Source organism: Crinia signifera, chromosome 2 (assembly GCF_055691185.1).
Source record: "Crinia signifera chromosome 2, ASM5569118v1, whole genome shotgun sequence".
In the NCBI taxonomy this organism is placed as follows: Eukaryota; Metazoa; Chordata; class Amphibia; order Anura; family Myobatrachidae; genus Crinia; species Crinia signifera.
Genome location: NC_139218.1, coordinates 206,577,857 through 206,599,736, shown reverse-complemented (window position 1 = coordinate 206,599,736; position 21,880 = coordinate 206,577,857). Strand labels below are relative to the sequence as shown.

Genomic DNA, 21,880 nt, shown 5'->3' with positions numbered 1-21,880 from the left:
ACACTAGAACGATTTTTGGGCCGATTTCCGATAAATCGGCCGATATATCGTCCGATGTTTACCGATAATCAGTCGAAAATCGTCCGATTTTGGTCCGATGCACGCTCCCGTGGATCTTTAGCTGAATCTTCTGATCTTACGTGCTGCACAAAAAATCAGAAGATTTAACAAAAGATCCATAGGAACGCACACAGGATTTTAAGAAAAATCTTTGGTAAAGATGTGCGCTTGCCTGAAATCTTTTGTCCAGGACGGAAAAAAGATTTCAAGGCTAATTTATGCGCACATCTTACGATCGCAGATCTTTCTAGTGTGTGGGCACCTTTAGTTGTTTTGTAGTTTTCAGTTTAGACTCCATTCAGAAAGTCCAAATTTGCCAAGTAGTTGATGCATTGGTACATTCCTTGCTCGGAGCAGCAGTGTTTTTCTGTAAATAGACTGCATTTTTGTTACACAATTCTAGGGCTATAGCTGGTGAGACCGATGGAAAATACTCTACCATATGTAGGTGGCTAGCTATAACAAACAAGTTTTTTTGAACTTTTTTTTTTTTTAAATGATTATTATTTTTATTGTAGATAGTAATATCTCTAATTCATTAATGTGTGATTTGGAGCTGGGTATAATAATCCACTTCTTAAAGCAACAATGTTTCTTGATCCATTTTAAAAGGTTCTAGCAAAGAGCTTGTTATGTGCTTAGTGACATATTTTAGTGTAAATTAATTATTTTAAGATAGTGATTTTCCTATTCACTATTCGGTTCTACACCTTCAAAATATGCCTACCAGGCATTGGGTAGAAAATGTTTAAAGTGGATTGGTGAGTGAAATTGTTTATAAAATGATTGTCTTGTACAAAAATGGTCATTCGCTGTTCTGTGGTCTGCAATTATCATTAGGCATCATGAAGATAAACCTATATGTATGCAGTATGGATACACAGTGTAGGTGGAGGGGAAAAGGTTGGTAAAGTGTCCACAATCATAATAATCACCATTATTTTATTTAAACCTAATGCCAGTACTGATGCAAACCAATATCTGTGAGGTAATTATTCATACAGACCTATACAATAGATTACATTAGCTTGGTTAATTTTAGCAGAGCTTTAAGGGGGCAATTAAAGTGGTTTCCATCCGCAGCTGCAGTACAGTGTAGCAGGGTATCTTAGCTTCTAATGGGCCTCTGTTCCCATCCTTGGGGTATATTCCATTGATGTCAGATCCATTCTGAAATTCCGAATGTTTGATTTGGCGGCTGATTGATGCTCACCGGGCCAGTGAGGGGACCGGATGGGAGCTGGGATGGGTCCAGGTGAGCTGCTCTCACCTGGCTTGGTGGCAGGACAGGAGGAAAGCGCTGTGAAAACTACTGCGGTTTACCGGAGCCGTCCTCCCTGTCTCAATCCGACATCTTTTCTTGTCAGATTGAGATTGCCGGAAATGTGGCCAAAACCTTCCGGTTTTGTCTGTTTCCATCAAAAGCAGATGGATTTGTGGCTCTTCCGCCATTCCATCTGGTTTTCGGCAAGTCGGAATGTTGCAACCTATCAGAAAATAAATGGCTAGCGTTAAATAGGTTGGAACCCTTTTTGACCTATTCTAATCAAAAACTGCCGTCTTTTCGGCAAGACGGCCGGTTCGACATCAATTGAATATCTGCCCTTGTTGGTTAAGTCCTCTCGCCTGAATTGTAAAGTAATGGAATATGCTGTTGCTCTATAAGTAATTGTTATTAATAAAACAAATGGGTTATTTAGCCAGGGCAGGCACCTTTTTAGTATTGGCAGCTTCACAAGGTTGTTTTCTTGTCTTTCTCCAGATGTCTTTATTAGCTGATCAGATTCTGTTTTCATGGCTGCTTTATTCTTTCCCCTTTTATAAGCAGTGTTGTGGTTTATTTTTGTGTTTTGCGAAGCAATTGATTTCTGTCTGCTTACAAGCCATGCCTTCAAAAATGTGTGTCAACACTTAAGGTTACCCATGTGCTTGTATCTTATGTTCCAATGATGCCAGTTTCTATGTCTGTTTTACATTTTTTCCAGCTTCTACTTGACCAGTATTTATGACCACTCTATATTTGAAGCATTCAGTAAAGTTGTGCAGAAACTTATCCCGCAGCTGCCAACTCTAGAAAACTTACTAAACATTTTTATATCTGTGAGTATATTTTGTTTTATCCCAGCTATAATAATGCACATGTTGTGTGTGTGTGTGTGTGTGTGTGTGTATATATATTTTTTTCAAATGCTAATTGTTATGATCATTTCTATTTATTTAAATATCAGGTGATTTCTGGCAATCAGTGACACATTAAACTTTCACATTTACAGTATTCACTGGTGTTGAGGCTAGTGCAGCAGCTAGTTTTCTACAATGTTTGACTCAATCTATGGATTGCGGACAACAATATTCAGTAGGGTTAACACAAATAGCGGTACTTATGTAGTAACTGGGCTGCCGATTTTTTGATTGTATGCCTTAAGTTAAGGCATACAATCAGATGCGATGCGATGCGATATCGCATCGCATCGCATCCGATATCGCATCCGATATCGGATGCGATGACCCGATTTTTCCATAGGAATCAATGTTAAAATGATTCCTATGGAAAAATGGGTCCTTTTCATACCCCTACTATCCAAGTGGGCATGGAGTTGGATATAAACCTGTGGCGAGCGTAGCGAGCCACCGAGCCCGAAGCGTGGCGAGCGAAGCGAGCCCCGCGAGGGGACGGTATTCGTCCCCTCGCGGGGCTCGCTTCGCTCGCCACGCTTCGGGCTCGGTGGCTCGCTACGCTCGCCACAGGTTTATATCCAACTCCATGCCCACTTGGATAGTAGGGGTATGAAAAGGACCCATTTTTCCCATTGAATTCCATGTTAAAATGGACTCAGTCCATTTTAACATTGATTCCTATGGAAAAATCGGGTCATCGCATCGCATCGCATCGCATCGAATCGCATGGTCGCATGCGATGCGATGCGATCTCCCGATCCGACCCGATTTAGAAATCGGCAGCCCAGTTACTACATAAGTACCCAAATAGCTATTTTGAATAAAGCAGTCCCTGAAACTAAGAAAGAAAACCCCACAAATATGTCTGGATTTATTTTCAGTTTCATTGCATACAATTATATTATTAATAAAAAATATGTCCACCTCCAATATAGTAGTTGGTAAATATAAATTTGACACCTTTTTGGATGGCGATGGATGTGATTTGCCTTTCTGGGTATCATTGGTCTGGATCACAAGTTTTGCTTCACAACCCATAGAGGAACGATGTAAAACTTACAATTGGTAATTGATGATGCCAGCAACACAAGGTACCGCAGTTAAAACCCTATACGGTTGTCTGTTACTGCACAATATTAATCTGCTATCTGTTTAAATAAAATGTATACTAGTAATATAAAGAAAGGATGATCTTTTTATTTGAACACTTTTAGTCATGGTTACATTTTAATGTAAACATTGAATTCCTACTACAGTTAATCTACAGGTAATGGTATGCTGTGTAATACAGAAACACTAGATAAAGATCTATTTTTAAACATTTGTTAGAAGCTATTTGTGTTTTGTTCTTATACGCTTATTGGAAATTGTATGCTCCACCTCAGTGAGCACTGCTATTCTCAGATTTAGGGGATTACCAGTTTGTGTGGCTGTTAGCATTACTTTGTGGTGTTCTAAAGTGAGGTTTAATTAAACAGTACTCCTTGAATGTTTAACAGGAAACAACCACTCTAAGGCCTGAAAACACAGCAGCTTACAGTTTTATGGGAAAAAGCTTTGTACAAATGCCTTTTAGTTAAAAGTAAATCGATTTTGTTAAAATGCAGAATGATTGTGTGTATATAATTACCTATCATATTTGAATTTGCGCACATTCTTTTTTTATAATTGGTATTCTTATTATTTTTCATTGTAAACAACATTGTCATACCACTTTCACATCGCCGACACGTTTTAAAAACCGGTATTTTAAAATGGTAATTGAAACGGGTCAGAGCCTTAACATTGCCGCAGATTACCGTTTTAAATACCGGTTAAGTCTCATTCAACATGGCAGTGAAACCGGTTCATCACGAACACGTTTCAAGCCAGAGTGTCAACATTGCCTGTCATTTTGCTCTGTAGCTTGTGTTGTTTGCCTGAAATACCGTTTCAGACACATTGTACACATTCACATTGCACAAAAAATGGCAAGGAACCGTGTAGGACTCTGCTTTTTACACGGTTCGAAATGCCAGTTAACTTTAAACGGTAATTCGGCATTCACAGTGCAGGCTTAAACGTTTTAAAAAGGGAAAAAAACGGCAATTTACCGTTTTAAAAGTGCGATGTGAAAGGGGTATCAGAGAGCAGACTTTGATATGTTTACCTTTTTATAATCTGTTTGATCATAGAGTAAAATCAGTTTAGTTTTATTATGTTTAGTTATTCCTCTATTTCATTTGTTTTCCCCTTTTTTTTTTTTAAATGTTTTATTTGGTAGCAGCAGCAGACTGATTCATCATTTTTATGCATTTGATATGAATGAACCAATATTCTCATATCTATCCAATCGTTTATATCTGTAGTAAATCTGCATTTCACACGCATTATCCCTTTATCCTGCAAGCAAAGAAAATCCTTTGTGCATATCCTGTGTACCTTTTACGAAAGTGCTAAATATGTACACTGTTTGTATTGCCAATGACCTGATCTCAGAAATGTGCCAACTTTTTATTTTATATACAGTACTGTGCAAAAGTTTTTTTATGTAGGTGTGGAAAATTCTGCAAAGCAAAAATACTTTCCATAAATAAAGGTGTTTTAATAGTTTTATTTTTATCAATTAACAAAATGCAAAGCGAATGAATAAGAGAAATCTAAATCAAATCAATATTTGGTGTGACCAACCTTTTGCCATCAAAACAGCATGAATTCTTCTAGGTACACTTGCATACAGTTTTTGGAGGAGCTCTAAAGGGAGGGTGTTCTAAACACCTTGGAGAACTAATCCTTCTGGTGTTAAAATCAGGGCTCCGTGGGGGCTATATTATCACCTTTGGCTGTAAGTTTGGGTTTGTTTGGCTCCAAATTTATTTTGCAACTAATCAGACTCCTCCCTGATGGTATTGCATGATATATATGCACCTGTCTGTATTTTCTCAGAGTTAATGCTGCACCGTTAATACCAAATCTCCAGCTTCATTTTCTGAACTGCAGCCCCAAACTTTCAAGGAACCTCTACTCATTATTGTGCCGCTGTTCAGCCATTTTGGCAAACAAACTGCATTTTTACAGCCAAATGTTTAAAATTTGTCTTCACAGTCCAGAGCACTTGCTGCCATTTTTTTTCGCACCCTAGTTCCTGTGTTTTCATTAGTAGTTGAGCCACTTGTCCTTATTTCCACATCAAAAGATGTTATGTAACATGAATTTGAGACAGACTGAATGCGGGGCACAGAGGACAGTCCAGTCAAGATGACAGAGGCAGCGATCCTGTGGGGTAGGGTTGGCGGTTGAATGATGAATAATGGTAATGATATCAGGTTGGTAACTACCATTGTTCAGTGGCAATATCATTAATTCTGTTCTGGAAATATTAAGTGTGAAGTGGCAATATGACATCCAAGATGAAATTGCAGAATTGCATTTTAGTGACATTGACCAATACAGATAGTGACAAATCTTGGGAGGATAGGTAGATTAGCGGATACTGAAATCTGAAAAAGGTGATTATTTTGCAAAGAAATGTGGAATAGATTGAGAAAAGCAGAGGCTAAGGCTGAGCCTTGAGGTACTCCACCTGATTGAGTGTACAAAGAAGAGATTTTAATACTGAAAATGCAATTAGTTTGGAAGGATTAGAACCAAGTAACCGAATACCTAACTTCCCCCTAGTGCCTATGCTTAATCCCAGTACTTACCTCTGGGATGTCTTTGGATTCTGGTCATTGGGATCCCAACTGCTGGAAGTTTGACTGCATCCCTAAATGCCCTGTACACATGGTTCAATGTGTTCTCTTTTGATTTGACTTTTTTCTTATACTGTATAAGCAAAATGTAATCAAAATGGAACGCTTTAGATTTGATCCCGATGTGCAGCCCCCACAGCATTGAAATCGAACAGAAAGGTAGACTGAGCTATATAGTACAGGTCAAATAGGTTTGCCTTGCGATTCGATCCCAATCACATTGGGATTAACTAGCAAGGCAATCTTACCATGTGTACACCCCTAAAGTGAATAATGGCCTTTATGCTTAGCAGTAACCATATAATTCACCACCTTAGTCATTGCTGTCTCTGTGGAGTCTTGCAAATTAAAGCTTGACTGGCGTAAGTCCCATAAATTGTGTGAGTTATTAATGTGTGTAAGTCACATAGTTTGTAGAGGCATGGGATCTTGAGAGAATTGGGCTCAGATTTTTTCAGAATGGGAGTAATTTCTGCATGCTAGAATGGTGATGGAAAGATGACTGTAAAAAGAGAGAGCGAGAAATGACAGATAAGTACAGGAGACCGAGCTTTACTGTTTTGAGAGCATGTATAGGATTAAGAAGAGGGGTAGTAGAATAGAATGATGAGATAAGTGTATATACTTCACCTTCATTGTCGGATCAAATGAAGAAAGGTGCTAGTTGCTTAAGGTAGGGAAATGAGCCATACTGTGTGCATATGGGATTCACTGGAACATTCTAGGGGGAATATTCAATTCCCACCTCTACTTCCGATGGGGGAAATAGCAGCGGGCGCCTATTCAATGCTGTCTTGCCTGACAGCATTAAACAAGCCAATCGACAAAACGGGACATTCTCGGACTGTTTTGCAGAGAACGGCAGTGGATTGTCGCGATCATAGCTGGATCTTGACAATTCATAGAGGTTTACACCTACACTCCCTCTTTTCGCAAATCGGCAGGCGGGACATTGAATCCCACCTGCCGATTTTGCGTTCAGGTAAAATGGAAACGCCAGGGTCGCGGCTGTCAGGACGGACCGTCAGTCGTGACCTGGGATTGAATACCTCAATAGCTGTTCACTCCATAATCATTTCAGAATTTCAAAATGGATGTCATTGTGCATCACAGTTAACCCAAAATTGCTCTGTGATTGGCAATGAAATGAGTGTTGTCAGTGTCCTATAAAGTACAGGAATCTCCACCTACTGTACATACAGTTGTGGTGTACATCTCCTGTGCAACTAATGCGTTATTGAATACACTATTTTATGGAACTTACAATGATATTTTCTTCTCCTTTTAATATGTGGATTTTCTTTCAAACCTGGATCACATGTGCTGCAAAATAATTTACACATTTTTGTTTGTTGAATTTTAACAACAATTGACATCAGTCTAGCTATGGTATCATGTGATTGCAGCATGTGTGGACCTTTTAACCCCTTCCCGACATTTGACGTATATATACGTCATGGCCGGGATGTACTTCAGCGATCGCTGTGATTGGCTGTTCAATGTGAACAGCCATTCGCAGCGTTTTCCTGTGTTACCGGCGAATCAGACGCTCGGTAACACAGGTGTCAATCACCGCCGGGTGTGAGGGGGCATGAGGGGGTCATCGGTGACGACGACACCTCACCCCACCTGCCCCCAAGGCTGTGATTGGCTCGTCGGACCGACGAGCCAATCACAGCCAAGGCGCGCCATTTAAACTAACGGTGACTGCGCTGCAGACGCCATTCCGGTCTGGAATTGCGTGCAGAGCGGTCACCGGCCACTCTGTCCTGCTATACATACCTGAACCCTGCCTGATACTTACCTGATCAATGCTGATCACCGCTGGTAGCGTGCTGCCAACAGCTGGATGCTTCCTGGATCTTGTGACTTCCTGTGTGCTGCTGCTGCAGTGTCATAGAGTGACAGATAGTGACAGATAGTGACAGATAGTGACAGATAGTGACAGATAGTGACAGATAGTGACAGATAGTGACAGATAGTGACAGATAGTGACAGATAGTCAGAGATAGTGACAGAGAGTGACAGAGAGTGATATATTTTGTGTCTGCTGCACCCCCTTTTGTGCTGATCACTATATCAGAGTTTTTTTTTTATATATATACCTGTCAGTTGCACCAAAGGTTGTGCTGCCTGTGCAACTGACTGCTGCCCCCCCCCCTTTTGTGCTGATCAGTTTAAATTAAGATCAGCAACTTTTTGGGGGTCCAGGTTTTTTTTTTTATATATATACCTGTCAGTTGCACCAAAGGTTGTGCTGCGTGTGCAACTGACTGCTGCCCCCCCTTTTGTGCTGATCAGTTTAAATTAATTAATCAGCAACTTTTTGGGGGTCCAGGTTTTTTTTTTTATATATACCCTGTCAGGTTGTGTGCCTGCTGCCCCTCACTGCTAATCAGTGTTGCATCACTGCATCACAGATCTGCAGTTTTTTTTTTGGAGTGCAGTGGGGTTTTGTTTTTACACCCACATTGCTTTTGTGGGTGTCCTGTGGCCGCTGAGCGCTGATCAGTGACGTACAAGCATTTTTGGCACAGGGTTGATATTTTTTTTCTGCAGTTTTTTTAAATTGTTTATTTTTTTGGAGAGTGCTGTGGTATATTTTTTTAAATTGTTTTTACACCCACGTTGCTTTTGTGGGTGTCCTGTGGCCGCTGATCAGTGACGTACAATCACTGAACAGCATTTTTGGCACAGGGTTGATATCATTTTTTTTCTGCAGTTTTTTTAAATTGTTTTTTTTTTTTGTTTTTACACCCACGTTGCTTTTGTGGGTGTCCTGTTGCCTTTGAGCGCTGTTCAGTGACGGACGTTACTGACCAACATCTGTGCTCAATTTTTGGCACAGGACCTTTGTTTTTTTTTTTTTTTTTTAACCCCTTCAATTTTTTTTTTTTTTTTATTGGGATCAAATTCCTGTATAAAGTATTTTTTTTTTCTGCACTACATACACACTACACACTACATACCCCCCGTGTTGAAATAAAGTTTGTACCCCCCCTACACTATACACGTGTTGAAACATTACACTTACAGAAACACAAAAATAAAAATGGCATTCCAAATGTCATCCCACTCATCCAGAAGAATGTATTCAGCGGAGGAGGCATATGCCATGCTTGCCTCTGACTCTGACACAGCCAGTGATGCAAGCGGGGAATTTGAAGGATTCGTCTTAAGCTCCTCTTCCTCCTCTAGTGATGAGGGACCCCCTCAAAGACGCCCCCGTAGAGCAGCTGAGACCCCCCCCCAAATGATTGATCCCGTATGGACCCCACCACCAGACAATTTTGAGCCCCAGGTTCCTGAGTTTTTGGCCATCCCAGGAATCCAATTTGATTCAACAGGTGTCAGAGAAATTGACTTTTTCAAATTATTTTTCTCTGATGATTTTATAAATTTAATGGTGGACCAAAGTAATTTATATGCCCAGCAGTTTATTGCTCAAAACCCCACGTCATCATTTGCTAGGTGGACCCCTGTAGATGCAGTAGAGATGATGACGTTTTGGGGTCTGGTGTTACATATGGGCATAGTAAAAAAGCCAGAAATTAGGCAATATTGGAGTACAGATGTTCTGTACAGCACCCCACTTTACCGTATGGCCATGACTCGGACTCGTTTTGAGATAATCCTTAAATTTTTACATTACACCGATAATGCACAGTGCCCACCCAGAGATGATCCCACCTTTGACCGGCTATTCAAAGTCAGGCCGGTCATTGATCATTTCAGTGCCAAATTTGCAGAGATGTACATCCCTGAAAAATTTATTTGTATCGACGAGTCCCTTATACATTTTAAAGGAAGGGTTAAATTACGCCAGTACCTTCCCAGTAAGAGGGCAAGGTATGGCATAAAAATGTATAAGCTGTGTGAAAGCACCTCAGGGTACACCCACAGGTTTAGGGTATATGAAGGGAAGGATTCAACAATTGAACCGGCAGAATGCCCCCCCTCCCTCGTAGGTGTTAGTGGAAAAATTGTCTGGGATTTAGTGCACCCCTTCCTGGATAAAGGTTATCACCTCTATGTGGATAACTTTTACACTAGCATCCCCCTGTTTAAGGCCCTTGGTTCAAGAGGTACAGCAGCTTGCGGTACTGTGCGCAAGAACCAAAAAGGCCTCCCAAAAACGCACATTGCACAAGTCCTAAGAAGGGGTGAAAGCAGGGGAATATGCACCGAAAATATGTTGTTGGTCAAATATAAGGACAAGAGGGATGTCCTTATACTGACAACAATTCATGGAGACAGTACCACCTCCGTCCCTGTACGAGGTACCAGTACCCACACCTCAAAACCTAATTGTATCCTAGATTACAATAGGTACATGGGCGAAGTGGATCTTTCAGATCAGGTACTGAAGCCGTACAGTGCCCTGCAAAAAACAAAAATCTGGTACAAGAAGCTGGCTGTGTATATCATCCAGATGGCACTGTATAACGCTTACGTGCTATTCCGTTCTACCAGCCAGAGGGGGACATTTATGCACTTTCAAGAGGAAGTCATAAAGGGCCTAATATTTGGGAACCAGCAGGCAGAGGGCCCCAGTACTTCTAGTACTGGCCCCCGTATTGTACCAGGGCAGCATTTTCCTAACGAAATCCCCTCCACTGCAAGAAAGGGCAGGACACAAAAAAGGTGCAAAGTTTGCTATAAAAAGGGAATAAGAAAGGATACTATTTTCCACTGTGAAACTTGCCCAGACAAACCCGGCCTATGTATAAAGGAGTGTTTTAAAATATACCACACATCTATGGATTATTAGGTTCATCATTTCACCGTGCTTCGGGGGTCTTGCTAATGCCACATAGCACCCACCATTCATTCCACCAGAATCTGAGCTGCAAAATCCAAAAATCACTCCTTCCCTTCTGAGTCCTGCCATGCACCCAACTGGTATTTTTTGGTCACATATGAGGCATTGCCATACTTGGGAGAAATTGGGGCATAGATTTTCGGGTGCTTTTTCTCCTTCATACCTTATGAAAATGAAAAATTTTGAGCCAGAACTGCATTTTTGTGTAAAAAATGTAATTTTTCATTTTCACTGCCCAGTTGTATCAAAATTGGTGAAACCCCTGGGGGTTTGAAATGTACACTATACCCCTAGATGAATTCCCTGAGGGGTGTAGTTTGCAAAATGGGGTCACTTGTGGGGGGGTTCCACTGTATTGGTGCTTTGGGGGTCTTGCTAATGCGACATAGCACCCACCAACATTCCACCAGAATCTGTGCTGCAAAATCCAAAAATCACTCCTTCCCTTCTGAGTCCTGCCATTTTTTGGTCACACATGAGGCATTGCCGTACTCGGGAGAAATTGGGGCACAGATTTTGGGGTGCTTTGTCTCCTTCATTCCTTGGGAAAATGAAAAATTGTGAGCCAGAACTGCATTTTTGTGTAAAAAATGTAATTTTTCATTTTCACTGCCCAGTTGTACCACAATTGGTGAAACCCCTGGGGGTTTGAAATGTACACTATACCCCTAGATGAATTCCCTGAGGGGTGTAGTTTGCAAAATGGGGTCACTTGTGGGGGGGGGTTCCTAACTTTTAGCATCTTATGGTGCCTAGAAACCTACATGGTGCCTAAAAAATAATCTCATAAAAAGGAGGCTCCAAAATCAAGTAGGTGCTCCTTCTATTATGAAGCCTGTGGTTTGGTCAACGTGCACACTAGGGCCACATATAGGATATTTATGAAAACAAAAGAATTGGGGGAATCAATTTTTAGTCACATTTCTCTAGTAAAATCTACTGTGTTCCTTAGAAAAATGTATTAAAATTGCAAATCTGCAAAAAAAATGAAATTTTGAAATTTCACCTACACTTTGTTTTAATTCCTGTGAAACACCTAAAGGGTTAACAAACTTCCAAAATGCTGTTTTGAATACTGTGAGGGGTGCAGTTTTTGAAATGGCATCATTTATGGGGGTGTCTCACATACAAGTCCCTCAAAGTCACATCAGAACTGAACTGGTCCCTAAAAAAATCAGTGTTTGAAATTTTCTTGAAAATTTGAGAATTTGCTATTCATATTTTAAGCCTCCTAGTGTCCAAAAAATTTAAAAGGAAGTTGAAATAATGATGGAAACATAAAGTAGACATATGGTCTATGTTAGTTATTAACTATTTTGAGTGGTATGATTATTTGTCTAACAAGCAGAAAATTTAACATTTTGCAAATTGCTAAATTTTCCATTTTTTTTTTACGACATTTTGGTATTTTTCACAAAAAAACACAGACTGTATCGACCCAAATTTACCACTAATTTGAAGTACAATGTGTCACGAGAAAACAATCTCAAAATCACTGGGATAAGTAAAAGCAAAAAAAAGTTATCCCCACTTAAGTGATACATGTCAGATTTGAAAAAAAGGGCTCTGTCAGGAAGGCAAAAACTGGCTGCGTCAGGAAGGGGTTAAACTGCCTTCATGCTACACGAGTGCTCGATGTCGGGATCCCGAAAGTCAAAACCCAGACACACGGGGGCCCGACGACCCCCATACAGGGAGAATAGAATAGGTGGTGAGCGCAGCAAGCCCACAAGGGGCTTTGTTACGATCGCCATGCTGTCTTGGTCCGGCCAGTCGGGATAATGACTGTCTGAACCCTATACCACACCCATGCTACACACCAGAACTATCATTAATTTATCAGCTTGAACCAAGTGAAGCACGACTGGATATCGTCAATGTTGTCGCACATTGCTGGACTGGGATTTAGGGCAGGATCACTCAGATTGTGGTTTTCTGTTTCTGAACTAATATTCCTATCTAAAACGTGTCACAATCTGATGTAGTATATTGTGCACTTGCTCTTGCGTCATTTTCTCACTAATCTGATTGCTTGTTTTCAGAATTCTGGCATTGAAAAGGCTTTTTTATTTGATGTTGTCAGTAAGATCTACATAGCCACAGACAGTTCTCCTGTAGACATGCAATCCTATGAGCTGTGCTGCGATATGATCGATGTTGTGATAGATGTATCCTGTATATACAGGTAAACATTTAATTTTTACAATCCTATATGATGCTTTATATATTCATAGTTATGGAATAAATTGTTCTTCTGCTGCGTCCTTCAGTTTACAAAGAAATGTCCCATGAAAACGTTATGAAATTGCACTGTTCGCTTTTTCCCTTTTTTATCATTGGAATGCTTTCTCTTTTGCATAGAAATTTTTTTTTTTTTTTTTGTTTCTGACCTATAAACTTATTTGGCTTTATCTCTATTTTACTTTATTTCCCCAGCTTGCATGCAGAGTGCAATGGGACTGCATATGACAAGGAGTCCATGGCCATTATCAAGCTCAACAACACGACAGTGCTTTATTTAAAAGAAGTGACAAAATTTCTCTCACTTGTCTGTATTCTTAGGGAAGAAAGCTTTGAACGAAAAGGTAAGTGCATAATATTAATCAGTAAAAACGTTCTGCATGTTTTCTCTGATGCACATTTCTCCTGCACTCCCCTAAACAAATGTACATGTGGGGAAAATTTGTGTTTTAGGTTAAGCAGTTCTTTAGGTATGTGTTTTTTTTTTTTTTTGTGTGTGTTTTCTGTGACAATTATGTCCACTGTAGGATTTTATTAGGGCAGGGTGCTGATCACAGAGGAGAGTACTTTTTCAATTGTGACGGTAACATTTTACCTGTGAATGTCTGAAAAGGGGCATGGTCTCACATGGAGTGGCATGTTCTTATGGCACCCCATGTTTCCATTAGTATGGGGTCGTGCCCAGCATTTGGTCACCCCATATGCCCCTCAAACCACCCCAGAAGCCATTTCTGTAGGCAGAAAGACGACCAGATCACCATCTGTCGGCTGTGGCTGTCCACAGAGCCTAGACACTCAGCCAGTTCCATTTCCCACAAATATCTCTTGGGTTTATGTCAGTAGTGGTTTTTCTTGCCTTTCTATCTGAGACCAGCAAAAGTAAACCCATCCATTCTGTCTGACATTGGATACTTCTGCATGCAATCTCCCTCTGACTTTAGGAGGGAGCAAGTTCTCTAGGAGATGGGCACATATAAAGAGGACAGGCTACATTTTGACAGTCGAAGATCAGGCAGGGTGCAGCACCACCCTGCGGAAATGATTGAGTGGAGACCCTATCAATTGATTGAGTGATGATGGTCTTAGAATGAATTAGGAAAAAATTAGATTCAAATGTAGTATAGTGTTCTCATTTGCCTGCAAGGTATAAATCTTAATTTTATTTTTTCTACACAGGATTGATAGACTACAATTTTCATTGCTTTCGAAAAGCCATCCATGAGGTTTTTGAGGTGGGGGCTTCCACACACAGGACCTTCAGTCATCAAGGCAACAGTCCAAATTTAAATGCAGTGACTCAAAATGGCACACCTGCAAACGTAGTCTAGACTCTAACCTTGTGGACTGTCTATACCCAGTAGCCCAAGGACAGTGGCCTCCATATGGAGTGTGGCAAGGCCAGTGAAAGAAATGCAGGGTACTACAGATGGAACAAACCTTGTGGATTTCCATGATCTGCTGTGCAAAAATCCTTAAATGCGTGTTCCTAGTCACATGCTTGCATTCCTTCAATGGTTCCATTGTTTTGCATTTAAAAAAAAAATCCATGTGGTTTGGAATTTTATTTCTCTGGTAAAATCTTCAAAGCATCGAAAAGTCAAACTGCTGACCACCTGGAGAATATTTGGACATTAACATGTTTTGTATTAACATTGGGAAACGCAAAACACGCCCTCATGGGGATTTGGGGTTTTTCAACCTGCAGATTGCAATCTCATTAAAAGATGAACATTCCAGAAGGACGTGCTTGCCTTTTCTGTCTGAGACATGAACTGCCATTTATCAAGTGATTTTCTTCCTATTTGTAAACTGGGCTTTTGAAGAACTTCAGGTAAATGAATGAGTCGTGGATTTTCTGCTCCTTAAAGCATTGAAGATAGTAGCTGAGAGTGTCTTTGGGTAGTTCTTCACTGTATCGCTCTTAGTCAAGCGCACATACAAATTAACATTTTCCTCTCTCAATTTGATTAATTCCAAATGCCTTTTTGGGCAGGTGCCTATACATTGAGAAAGGTATTTTGTTTTTTTCCCTCCTTTATTTCTTTACTTGTAAATTTGATTATAATTTTTTTGTTGTGAAATAAACTGCAGAGTAAGCAAAAGGTGCCATATTGGTGTTGGCTAGAATTTTGATGTTTTACAGTTTAGTAAAGATACACTTTTGCTGTTCACAGTATGAGAAATAATAAAAACATGACACAATGTTTGTAAAATATGCTGCAAGGACACTTGAGACAGCTGCTAATCGACTGCACTGATTAATGAACTATATGGGAAAATTTTAATATTTCATTTTGGATTCACCAATATGGCAAAAAATGGTTACAGGTGTAAGTTTGGGTTACTGTGCACCTTTTTACTTTCAGATTTAGTGGCATAAAGGATCACTTTTATATTTTAATTTTAACACCTTTTGTTTGTGGCAAACTGGACTTATGCTTTTTAATTCTGCCTATTTAAACACACTCTGAACCCCCCCCCCCCGGTTGTGTCATGGCTAACACGTATACAGTAACACTACTGTGTTTTTTTTTATATGCTATTTGATTGAATCACTTTCACTTATATTTTCTCTTTATCCTGTGGCACTTTTTGCAGTTTAGAATTCCCAGGCTAATCTTTTCTGTTTTCATGTTAAATCCACTGGTGTATTCTAGTATGGTGACTATTCCTAAATTCTGCACCTTTGATGTACCAAAGGCCCATTCTTGCTGGATCACTATGTAACAAAGTGCCACTGTGACGTGTCTGTGTATGAACCTCTTTCACTTTGTTTGGTTGACTAGAGTGTATTTTGCAAATTAACAGTGTTTTATTTTTATTTTTTTGACTCCTCTTGCGGACCAGAGCAAAAGCCAACAAGGCGTGGGTGGAGAAAAGCTTTTATATTTATATTTCCTTTCCCTGAATTATGTATAACGAAGGTTATCAATAAAGATATTTACTCATGGCAGAGTGCTATTTCCTAGCAGCATGTAGCTTTTGCATCTTCATTGGCCTTCATACAGCTACAGCAGGTAGTGACACTCGTCCTTCTCAAGAAGTCATGTTTTCTACCAATGCGTGCTTGACTGCTTCTGTTGGTGTCTGACTCATTTAAAGGGACACTATCATCATTATTTTTAAATAGTGTTCTGTAATTTGTTACAAAATAAAATATCAATATGGTGTATTTCTTCCTGTATCACGTTGGTAAGTTCTGTGTGTGGCTCAACTATTTGTCTACGTGAGCCTGCTACAGCAACTACAGTATGTCTCCTTTTGATTTTTGGGACATGGTGTTGGATGCTGTGTCTCTTTTGCCAATATTGCTACTGCAACTTAAATACCTCTACATGTCCTCGCATAGTGTACATACAAGCAAGGACTAAATGCCTATAAATTTTCAGCTGAAAATTGCCTAGTGTGTATGCTCCAGTGATGGCTGACCTAATGATGGTGCGCACTTCTGCACCATCGCTAGCGAGGTGGGCTGTCTGCTGGTTTTACCAGCACATCTAGCGATGATGTTTGTTCAGCCATCATCGCTAGGTGTGCACGGCTACCGGTCAGAAAGATGACTTTCAGCCTGGTTGATCAGCCCACTCACTCTCCCTGCTCCAGTTAACTCACCATGCCCTGCTCCTACACCGCCCACTCTCCTCTAGCGATGTATAGCCACCCGCTGTACACAGCCCGGCCAGAATGCCCCGCCCCCGGCTGACTGCATTTTCCTTCCTGCTCCACTGTGGAGCATACACTGCCCACCAATGGCTTTTTAATGCAGTAATATATACATTGCTGGCGCATACCAGCAATGTATATATTACTGTCACCACTGGCCACCAATCTATATTTCTTATTGTGGCAACCTATACATGGCTGGCACAGGCCAGCCATGTATACGTTACTAGCCACTAATGTATATTTTGTATAGGGTTAGTCGGTGTCCAGAGTCCGGATAGGTGGTGTTCCCGGGTTATAGAATGCTTGGAAACAAGCAGTCTAGCAGCGGCGCCAGCACTAGTTGCTTGCTCTTCTCGGCCGCTGATGCAGAGTTGCGCAGAATGAGACGAGTTGTGTGTGTGTGTGTGTGTGCGCCATCGGGAGATATAGCTAGCCCGACAAGCAAGTCTGCAACTATTTCACTCCTGTCTGTGCAATGCTTTCTGCCCACACTGCTCTTAAACTCCCCTATGGCATTGAGCGTGAAACACTAGCAATTAGCATGTAGGTAAGCGGCACTAATGTGGCATAATATTTAAAAGCCAATATAGTATGTGGTATAATATGCAATGAAGATCAAGGTGTGTTGCATAATCTTAATGGGCATCACAATATGTGGCATTATGACTAATGGGCATTAGAATGTGTGGCATTACGGTGTGCAAGATCATGAATAGAATTTTAGCAAAGGTTAAAAAACATAAGGCCACTGTCCAGGAATCTCTCAACACAAAGGGGGTAACCCTAATTTTATTATCGCAGTAAAGTCTTTCTTTTGCCTCCTGAAAATCTCTTGTGGAAAATAGCTCAGTGAGTATGCACTACTTTGCCAAAATCTCTGAAAGATCTATCTTTCACCAAAGTCTTTTGAATTTAGAATCTCCTAGTGTGTATGGGCCTCAAGCCCATGTACAGCTTAGTGCACCTTTGGATACAAACACCGGTTACAACGTGAAATCTTTACACTAGCCCTTTTTTGTAGATCAGTATGGGCTCCAAGAGAACAATTATGCATCTGAGTTTGCATTTGCTTTAGTAACACGCCTATAAAACAGACCATTTCTGTGAGTCCGCATAGTAACCTTCCTCTCGCTTCGCGGTATGCCCAATACATTTTCAAGATATTTCTGAGACTATGGGTGAGATTTAATAGGATGAGAGATTCAGAAAGTTAGGGATTTGGTAAGAAATCTCCAGTTTTTTTTTTTTTTAAAGAGGCAATCATTTTCACTGCAAAATCAAACTGGTTTTGCAGTGTAAATGATTGCCGCTTTAAAAAAACTGGAGATTTCTTACCAAATCTCTCACTTTCTGAATCTCTCATCCTATTAAATCTCACCCAATATGTCTCAAATCACAACTGCACCCTTATGCATCGAAGAAGAAAAAAATCTCTCTCAATAGCATCCGACGACTCCTGTTTGGTCCCTATTAGGATTTTTGGACAATAAGGATATAAAACAGGCCAGATCTATGCAATTCACCTGATATAGTGTGTCCAGTCCAGGCATTCACAACCTCAGTCCTCAAGGCTCAGTAAGGGTTACATTTACTAAAGCTTCTAAAAATGAAGAGGTGAGGTTTTCCAAAGCAACCAATCTGATTCTGTCTCGCTTCTTTATAGCATCCTAGAATATAATATACAGTCGGATTTCATTTTTTTTTTTTTTATCAGATTTAATAAATTTACCCCTGATGCCCTGTACCCCCTTAACGATACCAGCAGTGCTTTGAAAATAAATGACCCACCAGTAAACCCTGAATACAATATGAGCTATAGCGTACAGTGACTTCAGTGGGACCCCTGCCGAACATGCAATTAATGAAGATATCGTCAGATTTGATAGCATGTGTAGATGATAGGGGATTATTGTTAATGATTGGAGCGCTCATTGTTAACGATATTGAGTGTACACACTGGCCGATTTGCACTATATATCGTTAATAATCTCATCCATGTCGTTAACAATAAAGCACCAAGTGTTTACCCAGCATACTTACTATATATTATATTCCTGCCCACACCTCTTATTACCAGACATATCCGGGTGGGCTCAGGCCTTTATTACCAGGGGTTTTATGAGCAAAACAAATATAGGTGTTGAGGTCATCCCTGAAGAATCATTTGAGATTTAAAAAAAGGACAAGGCAACACCATTGACTGACACACATGCAAAAGTGTGATACTAGGCCAACATCCCTGCCAGGAATATTCCATTAAAGCCCCTTGATCTGAGTACCCTAATTACGTCCAACTGAGATGTTCAAAAACCTTTTTAGTGTCATAATTAAGGAAGGGCAAATCTGTTGGTGAATACAGTGCATCAGATCAGTGGTTCACCTTATGTTATCTGGTCAAATGGGACCACATAATTTTGATAAGGTTAAAAAAGTGGTCTAGAACAGTAATTCTCAACCTCGATCCTCAAGAACCCCCAACAGTGCATATTTTACAGGTCTCCGCATAGAATCACAAGTGAAATAATTAGGGTACTTGTTTCCTAGCACGGCCACAATCTTGTGGATCGTGTACCTTTAAGTTAAGGTACACGTTCCACACGATGGACCCGATTTCCTTTGAAATCAGGTCCATTTTGCCGGCAAAGGTACAAAATCGGGGGCATCGCGTCGCTCGGGACCATTAACATTGGTCCCGACGCGACCGACGCGATGCCCCGATTTCCCCATAGGCTTCAATGTTAAAATATTTTTTAACATTGAAATCGTGAGGATCGCGTCGGTCTTGTGCCATTATAATGGCACAAGATGAGATGGACTTGATTAAGTCCATCTCACCTTTAAAAAAATGTGAAATGGGCCAATATGACCCATTTCACATTATAGATGTCCCCGTCGTCACCCCACGATAGACGCGAACCCGAAGTGTGGCGAGCGCAGCGGTGCGCGTCTTCCGACCTTTTCATTCCCCTACCATCCACGTCGGCGTGGAGTTGAGAATAGAATAGTGTGGCGAGCGCAGCGAGCCACCGAGCCCGAAGCGTGGCGAGCGCACGCGTATAACTTCACAGGTATACGCGCCCCCTCGCGGGGCTCGCTGCGCTCGCCACGCTTCGGGCTCGGTGGCTCGCTGCGCTCGCCACACTATTCTATTCTCAACTCCACGCCGACGTGGATGGTAGGGGAATGAAAAGGTCGGAGGACGCGCACCGCTGCGCTCGCCACGCTTCGGGTTGGCGTCTATCGTGGGGTGGGGTTTACGTCGTTAAATTTGGGGGTCTAGGGAATATTTTACATTGAATCCAATGTAAAATCGGGTCCCAGGGACCCGATTTACATTTCATTCAATCAAAAAATCGGGTCGAAAATCGGGTCGGTCGCGTCGATCGCATCGCATGCGACCAAATCGCATGCGATGCGATCGACCCGATTTTTCCGACACGACCACCCCGATGTAAATCGGTGTGGCCGTGCTAGGAAACAAGTACCATAATTAGCTCCACCTGTGGCTCTTTTAAAATGTGTCCGTGAGTAATGAGTGCATCTGTGCACCTACCGGGTGACCTGGAAGACCTGCACTGTTGAGGGTACTTGAGGACTGAGGTTGAGAACCACTGGTCTAGAACATCGTGTTTTTTTTTCTGTGCAAGGGGTTTACAGATCAGGGACAAGTAAGATTTTTGTGTTTTAATTCACTGCGTGGATCTCCTCTAAAGAAATACTGGAATAATAAGAATGCTGTAGGTGCATTTAGAGAGTGGCTCAGGGTAAAATAAGGGTCTAGCTCAGGGATAGCCAACTTTCATCCTCAAGAGCTACCAACACTTAACATTTTCCAGGTCTCCTCACAGAATCACAAGTGAAGTAATAAGCTCCAGCTGTAGATCATTTATAATGTGTCAGTCAGTAATGAGTGCACCTGTGCCCCAGCTTGGTGATCAAAAAAACATGAACTGTTGGTAGCTCTCGAGGACTGGAGTTGGCTACCAATGGTCTAGGTCAGTGTTAGCCAACCCTAGCCCTCGAGAGCTACCAACAGTTCACATTTTCCAGACATCCTAGCTGCTGCACAGCTGCACTCATTAATCACTGACACATTTTAAAAGATACACAGATGGAGCTAATTACATCACTTGTGATTCTGTGAGGAGACCTGCAAAACATGCACTGTTGGTAGCTCTCAAGGACTAGGGTTGGCTACCCCAGGTCTAGGTTATCTGGTGGGCCCCCAGGGGGAAGGGAACCCCACAGGTGAATTCTGAACAGATAGGTTAACTCTTCGGAAATTTGACGTTGGTTGGCCAGTGCACAACATTTAAGCTTGCTAATCAGTTTAAGCACTTGTTTCTGTATTAAGTTTAACAGCATTGAGTCTGATTTATCATAAAAAATACTACTGCAGCTTCTTTGTTGTATTGGCAGACTTATGCGAATGCAATAAACTGGGCTTCGAGTCATTTTGACTATTAATATCTGCTAAGGACATAATTTGGTTCTGCAATATCAGTGATGCCAGTTTTTAAATCAAGAAAAAAAGATCTTCCTAGAGGTGTTTGTACCTGTTAAAATACCCAAGATTGTTACCATGTAGGCCTCCAAGTTGAAGTCCAAGGCCACCTCATTAGAGACCATAAACTCAAAAATGTCCTTAGCTTCCATTATGTCCCAGTGAGATGATTGATGTAAAAAAAAAAAAAAAAAATGGAATTTTCAGGATGCCAACATCTAGAATGGCATGTAGGCTTGTGCAGGTTTATACAGCAGATAATGCTAAAGGAATGAAACCATAAAAATGCGTGCATTAGAGATTGTGATATAATTCTATAGATGCATGTGTACACAAGGTGCGGGGCGATGTATTGTGTATACTCTGACTGTTCAATAAGGGGTACATTTACTAAAGTGTGAGTTTTTAGAAATCAGGTGTTACCCCTTAGGTGTCAAACAGCAAGCATTCTGAGATTCTCTAGAAGTACCCGAGAGTCCCGATGGGAATGCCGAGGAGCATGTATCAAAGGCATAGCACGGTTAATAATAAAAATGACCATCATTCAGTTAGCCCAGTGCAATTTACCCAGCCTCTGAGATAAAATGACCATGATTAGTTGTATAAAGCGAGACCAGGGTGACCATCTAATGCTGGGTACACACCTAGCATGCACTATGGCCCGATCCAATTCCGACC

The 21,880-nt window shown here is 41.0% G+C and overlaps 1 protein-coding gene across 2 annotated transcripts in view; it reads left to right on the top strand.

The window, feature by feature from the left end:
- Positions 1 to 16,003, top strand: part of RRAGC (Ras related GTP binding C) — a 28,538-nt gene extending 12,535 nt beyond the window's left edge. For both annotated transcript variants that reach the window (XM_083173593.1, XM_083173594.1), the window contains exons 4-7: positions 2,046 to 2,160; positions 12,834 to 12,976; positions 13,228 to 13,376; positions 14,209 to 16,003. In XM_083173593.1, the coding sequence (XP_083029719.1) occupies positions 2,046 to 2,160; positions 12,834 to 12,976; positions 13,228 to 13,376; positions 14,209 to 14,360 (559 nt within the window). In that variant the 3' untranslated portion in view covers positions 14,361 to 16,003. The remainder of the gene's footprint in view (positions 1 to 2,045; positions 2,161 to 12,833; positions 12,977 to 13,227; positions 13,377 to 14,208) is intronic.
- The last annotated feature ends 5,877 nt before the right edge of the window (positions 16,004 to 21,880 follow it).